The following is a 9,862-nucleotide window of genomic DNA, read 5'->3' on the forward strand; positions in this document are numbered from 1 at the left end:
TTTATTTTTTTTATTGTGCCATAAGCAATACAGCTTCTTCTACAATACATTTCTCATCGCAAGGCTTAAGTGTTTGGAAGTCCAAGATGAACATTTCTATTTTGCTGTTTATATGTGATTCTGTTTGACCTTGGCGAATAAGACAAAAACAAGTTGTAGCACTTTTAGTTGTTTAAAGATATAAATACTTATTGCCTATCTGACTTTACCAGAAATTCATCTGCGCGCCTCCCTCCCCCGTCTCTCTCCCTCTCTCTCTCTCTCTCTCTCTCNCACACACACACACACACACACACACACACACACACTTCTTACACTGCCATTATCTTTGTCTTACTGCCTCAGTAGAAGCCCAGGTCTCCTGAGGGAGCAGCAGTAGGATGCTGCTCTCCATGGTGCTGAAACCAGCCACTCATTCAATCATAAAACGACTACAGATTATGTGCCACACTTGAAAATACACACATGCTGTGGTTTGGTGTCAGATTTGTGTGTGTGTGTGTGTGTGTGTGTGTGTTTTAATAGAGTCCCTACTGGCTTTCCTCATTTGGGGAGTTCTAGTAGTTGTAAGCAGTGATATCTTAGGTTGGGTTAACCAAAAACAATTTATGTAATAAAAAAAGAACTGTCCTGAGCGATCACTTCCATTTCTTTACCAGTTAGCACAATGCACATAAACCTCCCATAGTATACTTCCCCCATTGCCTTTATCTTGTTATACTTTTTTCTAAAAACTCTGTAGGCTTCTCTGAAACATCTCACAAAAGTTCTTAAAGACTGCCACTTTCTGGTAGGGTGCTCATTTAAATGAGAATGATCTGGTTGGCTACAGTTTGGATAGTCATCATCAATCAGAATGCTATCTAGCCCCAACTTTGAAACAATCTCAGTGTGTTGAGCAGACAAAGGGTTTCGTTTTTCTACCTATTTATGGACGTTGTGTATACACACATCTTTAGTGGCCCACAACAGCTCTGCTGGTGATATCAATATAGGTCCTTCAATCTCTTGATAATGTTTTTAATCATAAGCTTTAAGGCACAATTGTTTTTACTTCGAAATTCTTAAAAATCTGTTATGGGACAGAAATAAGAGATTAATGGAGATCTCGCAAAAAAAGATAAATGGCACCACCAGAATACCACAAAACTGGGGGAAAAATTAATTGAACCTATACTTTTGATAAATATTTATTTTTTGCAGAAGAAAAATGCATACTAGTTTAAGCTGTCATTATACTAACCTACATCCTATTTTTCATATTATTAGTAATACATAATGCGGTAGTTTATATTCAAAAATAAAACCAGAATGTATATACCTCATGTATTTATCCAGAAATACACCAAGGTTACTATGGTTACGAAAAATCCATTACCTTTGAATACAGAATGAAAAAGTTTGACTTAAAGTGTGTGCTATTTATTATAGCAAACATCAACAGCCTTCGGGAGGTTCTCTAACTGGATTCATTTTTCAGTGTCACAACTGACCCACCACACTACTAGCTTGTGGCCTATGCAAGGCAAAAAATTTGAACTGTGTGCATTTTTAAATATATTTTGTACTAACTCAAGGTGCAGCAATGCCTTTGACTTTTAATGCTTCATATTTAAGAGAAAGAAGAAAAAACATCAAACCACCTAGATGCTAGGTAGCTTCTGAATTGAAGTGCATTTGCTTTTATCTACATCCACCATGGTAGCACGATCCATTGGCTACACATAATGGAAGAATGTTGGTTCTATGCAGAAACTTAAAAGGAAGCTACAAATAAATAAAGTAGGAGTAAGAAAAAAAATGTTGACATTTTGCACATTTAGAGGAGTCCATTAAGACAAGTTATCACAAAAGTTTTTGATAGTGTAGAAGGTAAAGAATGTTAAATAGTGAAAATGATCATAACCAGGAGAAACAGAATGTGAAACATAGCTCTTCAAGTTTCAGAATTATTCCTCACCTCATCACATTTTTACTCATCAAGACTGTGACTCAGATTAATCGGAGTAAAATATAATTGGCTAATAACCTTGCAGCAGATTAAACATGCAAATAAACATTTGCACTTGTAAAAGTATCAAATGTTTAAGACTATAACATTCATTGCTGGTTAACTTTTCTGAGAAATAACACAAAATACGTATATCAAATATTTCTCAAAAGTTCACCACCTCTGAATAGCTGTCTCCCTTTGAGGAATCGAGCCAACAAAGATTTATGCACAATAATATTTATCACAACATATTTAAAATAGAAATGAATTAGAAACTTCTGAGTTGTTCCAGTGATCAAAAGCATCAGTGTACTTTGATGAGATGGAAAACACTTTCATTACGACGAAACACGGCACAGATGTGAACTGTCTGTGGCGGCTGCGGCCTGTCTCAGGGGCTACAGAGGTTTCCTGCCTCAGCGTTCTCCTGGCTGAATTCAAGCACACAGAGTCCCTTTCCTATGCTGTCTTCTTCGAAGAGTACAGGCAAACTTTGAGGACATAAATGAACAGAATTTAGTCCATATCTCAGGTATAAAATCTTAGAGTTGAAAGAGATATTCAAAATCATGTTATTCAATTCTGATGCAATTTAAGAATCTCTGGAAAAGCAGGCATTCAGCCTACACCAAGAGTTAAAAAAAAAAAAAGCACTCAACTTTAGGTACTGTTACAGACTGAATTGCATTCCCCCCAATTTACATGTTGAATGAAGCTTTAAACTCCAACGTGACTGTATTTGGAGGAATGGCTTTTAAGGAGATGATTAAGTTTAAATGAGGCCATAAGGGTAGGGCTCGAATTCAATAGGACTGGTGTCCTTATAAGGAAGTGGCACCAGGGCTGCGTGCACACAGGAAAGACCGTGTGAGGACACAGCAAGAAGGCGGCTGTCTGGAAGCCGAGGAGGGAGGCCTCAAGAGAAAGCTAACCTGCCAGCACCTTGATCTTAGAGTTGTTGTCTCCAGAACTGTGAGAAACACATTTCTTTTGTTTAAGCCATCCTGTCTGTGGTATTCTGTTGTGGCAGTACGGGAAGATTATCACAGGGGCTCTGTGGCGTCTGATCAGCTTCCTGTCTCCCTTTCAGAGTTATGAGGAAAAATAAAATCATATGTGTTCAATAAGCAGAATGTGTAAAGATTAAATGCATGGACTTTCATGCCAAATAGACCCAGGTTTAAATGGCTTTTATAGTTATGAACTAGAATTTCTTGACTTCTTTTGGCCTCAGTTTTACTGGCTATAATATCAGAACAATCACAGACAACTCTGAGCCCCATCATAGCGTTCTTGGCTGAGTTCCTCTCCTGAGTGACCAATATTGCAGTCCCAACGTGTGCTGCATCTTTAGCCATTCGTGGATGACAGCAACAAGGAATGTAAATGCTTGTGAGACGTCAGAAGGGTGCTAGGGGAAAAGGTTGAGTGATACAGGAGATATAATTTTCAAAAACCTACCCAAGACTGGAAACCACTGAAGAACCTATTACCACTGTCTCCAGAGAAGGTATCTGTGAGCACTACAAAAATGCTCCACTTTGTGTACATTATATTTGGGGCACCTATAGTACCAATCCACCATGGATATGCTACCTACAATCTTTCATTGTAGATACTATAGTCAGATGATTCTGTTGATGGTTCAATGAAACAAAACACAGAGTCAGTGTCATTTTGTACGCAGTATGGGGGAGTCGATGTGAATTCTGGCCTCCCTGCCTCCCCACACGGCTCTTTTTCTGACTCTGCACAATGTCACCTCAGAAGCCAGTCTGCGTTTTCTGGAAACATTCAGGGCCCGCCCTCTGAGATCCGCCATCGGCCACACCACTTCCCCGTGGATCTGGTTAGCACTCGGGTCTCCACACGGAAGGGCTCTTTGTCTCATTTTCTCTGGTTGCTTCCTTTTTTTCTCTCTCTCTCTTTTCTGCACTGCTTCCCCCCCCCCCCCACTCTGCTCCTACCCTCCCCCAGCTCCCCTTTACTGTCTTCTTTCTTTGTTCTCAGCAGTCATCAGACTTCATTCATTCATTCATTCATCACTGTTTATTCTATACCCACTCTGTGGCAGGTCCTGGAAATGCAGTCACGAATAAAACACACATGGCTGTGTCCTGATGACACTTAGGGTTTAGCAGGGAAAATCGACAAGTAAACAAGCAGCCTTCCTCAGGACAATGCAAACCAAACCAGAGAGGCATAAAGGCATTCGGTGAGGATCCAGGAGCCCTACCTAACTCAGGCCTGTGGCGGCAGAGAGGGCTTGTCAGGACAGCTGTCATGCTTGGCCCTAATATTCCATCATGCATAGTGATACATTTTGGCCCTACAGAAATGCTTCGTGTGTAATTATTAACACATGTGTAAAGTTCATTCCATGCTATGTTTTCATTTCTTCCGAAGTAATTTCTGGGATCTATAATGTTTTTAGTTAAAATAATGTCTTCAGATATTGTTAGGGCATGATTAATCTTTCAGTTTCTCATATGAACTCTGCATTCTACAGGAAAAAAATACTATTATTTTTATTAAGTAATAAGAACGTACTAGGTGTTTTATTTATAAGAACTAGGTCTCTTAAAAATCTTGAAAATTGCAGTTATTCCCATTTTACAGATTCAGAAACTAAGTCTCAGTGAAGTTATGTTACTGGCTGAAGACCACATTCTCGTCCTCGTAGCCAGATTGTTGGAGTTGTTATCAAAGTCGGCCATTCACAGGCTGTGTGACCTTAAGGAAGTTAACCGTTTATGCCTCAGTTTCCTCATTTGCAAAATGGAGATAATGATAATATCACAGATTTAGCATTACAGAAGTCTATATAACCATAATAATTAAACATAAAAGCAATATTCCTTGTCCTTTGAAGGTACTCAGACTAGACAAGAAAAAAATATATAAACCCTGAGAGCACCAATGGATAGATGCCATAGCCCTGTCCACAGACACCTCATATTTGCATCTGTGTCTGTCCCCCTGATATCGTGAGCACCAAGAAAGAGAGAAGGGACAAGGTCTGGCTGATCCCTTGTTACAATCTTAGCACCCGCCATTAATGTGGAGGAGTGAATACCGTATTTCCCCATGTATAACATGCACCCTTTTTCAAAAAATTTGGAGTCTAAAAACTGGATGTGTCTTATACAGTGGTTGTATGAGCGCAAAAACAACCGTGGAAAAAGTGGGAAATGCAAGTAAAAAAAATCTACAATCACTGTATAAGACGCACCCAGTTTTTAGACCCCAAATTTTTCCAAAAAAGGGTGCGTCTTATACATGGGGAAATACGGTACATAAATAATTAACCCTGCCTCTGATGCTAACTTATTGTGACCTTTCATGGAGAATTTAATATCTCTAGCCCCCAATTTTTTCACCAATCAATGCTAGATTAAGGATGTCTCACCTGATGGTCAAATACAGTGTATAAAACACTGTAAAATATATAACTGCTATAATTATTATACAAACATAACCATGATTCAAACACAAAACGAACATAATGTAAGCCTCTTGTTTTGTAAGGTTTTCAACAAATTAATTTTTCTTTATTATACTTCATAATATGACCTGTGCATATGTACTGTGTTTCCTCTCAAATGGTCTAAAATTCAGATGACACTGAGTCAAATTTCTGAGTCTTAAGATTACGCTATGTCCTCGCAGATTGTACCGTAAACACATGACTTTGTTCAAAATGTCATCGCTGACTCAACTGGACACTGTGAGCATGGCTGGGGGTCACGTGGGGTCCCCACCTCCCTCCTGCCATCAGGGGGAAGCAGAGGGGACATGTGGGTCTGTGTGTGTGCGGACATGCTTCCGAGGCCCCTCTGCACCTGAGCAAGGGGGTCTCAGGAAAAAGATCTGCATGAGATTAACCGGAAGGGACACACATGAAGACAACTTGGGGTGAACGCGGGCAGGCAAATGAGCTCTCTTCCCACTTTTCAGCTTTGCCTTCACCATAAGTGCAAATGTAACCATAAAAATCATGGACTTTTAGTGGTTTAAAAGGACACAAAAATGAGTAGCCCAACTTTTAAAACTACACTCTCAGAGAATTACAGACTATAATAATCTGAATTACATATATATATATATATATATATATTATATATTATATTAGGTTGTCGAAAAAGTCATCACGTATTTTGTCTGTTTTTCAAAGGTCATTTGTATAAAGAACAAAGATCAATCAATGATATATTGCCCATTTTGTTCGATCACCTTTTGCCATCTTTCAGTGAGCTTCATAATTCCTCATTCATAGAAGGACCTGTCTTTATTTGCAAAAAACTGAACAAAGCACTGATTTACAGCCTCATCTGCATTGAACATTATACCACGCAAGGAGTTTTAAAGAGAGCGAAACAAGTGGAAATCTGACGGTGCAAGGTCAGGCGAGTATGGTGGGTGTGGCAACACATCCCATCCAAGCTCCAATAATTTCTGACGGGTGATCAAACTTGTGTGTGGTCTCACGTTGTTGTGATGGAACACAACTCCTTTACAATTAAAAAGCTCTGGACATTTCTGGATGGTGAATTCATTCAAACCCTCCAACTGCCGACCATACACATTTGAATTGATTGTTTGGTTCCTTGGTAGGAGCTTGAAAAACACAACACCTTTAAAATCCCACCACACTGAGGGCATAACCTTCCTATGATGAATGTCTGCTTTCGATGTCGCTTGAGGTGAATCATTACGTCAGGACCAAGACCGTTTGCACACCACATTGTTGTAAACAATCCACTTCTCATCACCAGTTATCAGTCACTTCAAATAAGGATCGTTTTCCTCACGTTTAATGAGCATATTGCAGATGTTTATTCGCGCCGTCAAATGAACTTCTTAGAGTTCATGCGGAACCCAAATAACGAGCTTGCTTACATATCCCAGCTTCTTCAGGTGGTCATGAATGCTTGAATGATGGATGTTCAATGTTTCTGCATTCTCTTGTGTCGTGTAATGTGGGTTTGACTCGATCAACGCCTTTATTTTGTCATCATCAACCCTGGTGGGCCTCCCTGACCAAGGAGTGTCACTGAGATCAAAATCACCAGCATGAAATTTCATGAAGCATCTTTGGCACTGACGTTCTTGTAGAGCATTGTCACCATAAAGTTTATGCAACTTTTCACAAGCTTGATGTGTATTCTTCCTTTTATGGAAGTTAAATAGTAAAATATGGCAAAAAGGCACAATTTGGTCTTCCAGCTTCAATTTGTTTTAAAATCTCCAAAACTCAACCAAATTGCTCAATTTTGTTTTTAGAATGAAGCTGAACTGTCAGCTGTCAAATGACATAGCAATAACATAGATGCGAATGACTCTAGTATTTCCAAAAATGAACTAGTGCCATCTGTCACAAACATGCATCATGACTTTTCCGACAACCCAATATATATATATATAGTAGCTTATAATTACATGTTTAATACATACATATATTATACACATATTCTAATATAAACTCTGTTTACTGATATGTAAAGAAGTCTTACCGGTGACTGTGTAGTTCTCTCTGTTGCCTGAATAGATTAGCATCCCATCCATATATAAAGAGTACTGAGTTATAATACCATTTGCTTTTCTGGGTGGATTCCAGGAAAGGAACAAAGAATTGGGAAGGGATTTGGCAACTGGTGGCTGAACCTCTTGTGGCACTGTGGGGGGGGGGGAAAGAAAAAAGATTTATAGAGTCTAATTTTAGTTTACTTTGCTAATTTAAACTTTTCAGACCCAAGCCAATAAATCATGGACTAAACCTGAAACCCCATGCATGGAAATGTTCCTGACCCATAGGCAGCTTGTCAGGAATCGCTTTAGGAACAGTATTAAATAACTGTCCTGAATTTATGAGAATTTGCATCAGTGATGGATGGGGAATATTTACACTAGTTCTCTTGACTGTTGCTTGAGTTACTTCATCAAAGGTCTCATTAGTCCATAATCTCTGCTTGGGGGGTGCTGTGCTGATTGAAGTAAATTAAACAGAGTCTCTACCTTTGAGAAGCCTTTGGTCTGAGATGAGCAGTACTAGTGAGAATGGTTCATACTAGATATGAAAAACCTATCTGTAACCATAAAAATAGCCATGAAGTACAGAATTAATTACATTAAGTATGTATGAAGACTACATTTAAGTTTATTTATTTATTTATTTATTTATTAAGAGGGGTCTGTTCATTTTCTGCAATGGTCAATACATTGGAGTCATAGGAACTAAGAGCTTTTAGAAATTGACCTTAAACATACATATTGTTTGGTAAATTGGCAATATGTTTAAGGAAAAATTAAACTTGGGACTTCCTTAAGTAATGGGAAGGAAATGGTGAACTGGATGAGTAGAGCTCTGTCTGGGCCAGAGCTGCCAGGGAAGGGGGAGGGCACCAGGCAAAACCTGGATAAATGAGGTAGTGGCTGCATAGACAATAGCAGAGATACAGGGCGATTAGTCCCATGCTGAAGCTGGCGGAAGTGCTTGTGAAGGGCGACGATCATGGGCCTCAGCAGAAGCAATGACACAGCAATGACACTGCTTTTCTCTGTAGACTAGACAGAGAGGCCATTGAGAAAATGCCGAAGATGGGTCACTGGCGGTGTAGTTCAGGTGAGGGAGGTCTGGTTAGGTCAGGTGCAAAGCACAAAGAACAAAGGGTGACAGAAAGGATTTTGCACGAACTCCTTTCGTCCGTCATGGCATCATCACATGGGCCACTGTCTTTCTCTTGCATATCTTCTGTGGATGTGGTACTTGGTAAAGAATTGAAAAGAGGGAGTGGGGAGAGGTAGAGCGAGGACGAGGGGCGGGCGAATGCTGAGAAAAACAGAAGAAACTGACTCCTTTTCCCCAAAGATCCAGCTTTTAAATCTCCTAAATGACTTTACAACTAGACAGTAAAAGAAACACTCAATTCCTCTCATCCAGGAGCGAGAAATAGGAAGTAACAATGCTTCAAGTGTTTTGAGAGCTGTTATTTCTTGAAGTGATGCGTTCTGATGCTTGAGCAAAGCTTTCGCTGCGGAGTGCTAAAATATTTTCTCTTTCCCGCTGCCTTCCTAACATATGCTTTCTGAAACATTAATTTATGCCAACAGCGTGTGAGTTCCAAGTACAACAAAAGTGAAACTTCAGTCGGAAGGAACCGAGCAGGGATTAATAATGCCTCAATTGGCGTTTGGAGGTTCCATCGCACTGAAATAATTGTTGCCTGTGCTGGTGTTTAGCAGTTAAGAGAGACCATGGAAATCAACCGTTTGATTCTCAATTTCATACTGAGCCATACAATCAATTCTTTTTAGTCAGACTGTCTCTAGATTTACTTCTGAGCCATAGTAAAATGAGGAAGCTTTCATTAATCTTTCAGATGCTTCATATTAATGACAAGGCTCTTGCATGAACAATGTAACAGCAATTAAAAAGCCCATTAATCTGCATTACAGCTATTAAAGATGCATGTCATTAAAGGGTATGGAGTTTGATTCATTTTCGCACCCCCCCAAAAAATGGAGCAATTATGGCCTGGCAATGCACTTTGTCATCAAATTAGGTTGGGGTTTCCCAGCAAATGGCCTTGCAGCATTTAGCTCTTCTCCTATTTTATTATTCATGACTGAAATGTGGAAGTCAAGACCTTTGAAATTACTTTACCTTCTTGTGGAGTAGAGATGTTCAGTGCATGTGAGCTCTCAGTACAGCCAGCCAGAGTGCAAGCAGTGAGGGTTACGGCATAGTTTCTGAAGGGTAGCAAGCCTGTCAACACGCCTGTAATAAAAGGGGAAAAACAGAGGTTTGCATGTTTACTGTAGGCTGCTATAAAAATCATTACTGGTGCGTGTGTGTGTGTGTGTGTGTGT

General features: G+C 39.6%; 1 protein-coding gene across 1 annotated transcript in view; it reads right to left on the reverse strand.

Annotated features, from left to right (window-relative positions):
- USH2A (usherin) overlaps positions 1-9,862 on the reverse strand; it is a 465,799-nt gene that overhangs the window by 199,132 nt on the left and 256,805 nt on the right. Inside the window, exons 29-30 of the mRNA XM_019631633.1 lie at positions 9,657-9,770; positions 7,507-7,668 (exon numbers count right to left, since the gene is read on the reverse strand). Of these exons, the coding sequence (XP_019487178.1) occupies positions 7,507-7,668; positions 9,657-9,770 (276 nt within the window). The remainder of the gene's footprint in view (positions 1-7,506; positions 7,669-9,656; positions 9,771-9,862) is intronic.

This window comes from Hipposideros armiger, unplaced genomic scaffold (genome assembly GCF_001890085.2).
Source record: "Hipposideros armiger isolate ML-2016 unplaced genomic scaffold, ASM189008v1 scaffold_1023, whole genome shotgun sequence".
Taxonomy (NCBI): Eukaryota; Metazoa; Chordata; class Mammalia; order Chiroptera; family Hipposideridae; genus Hipposideros; species Hipposideros armiger.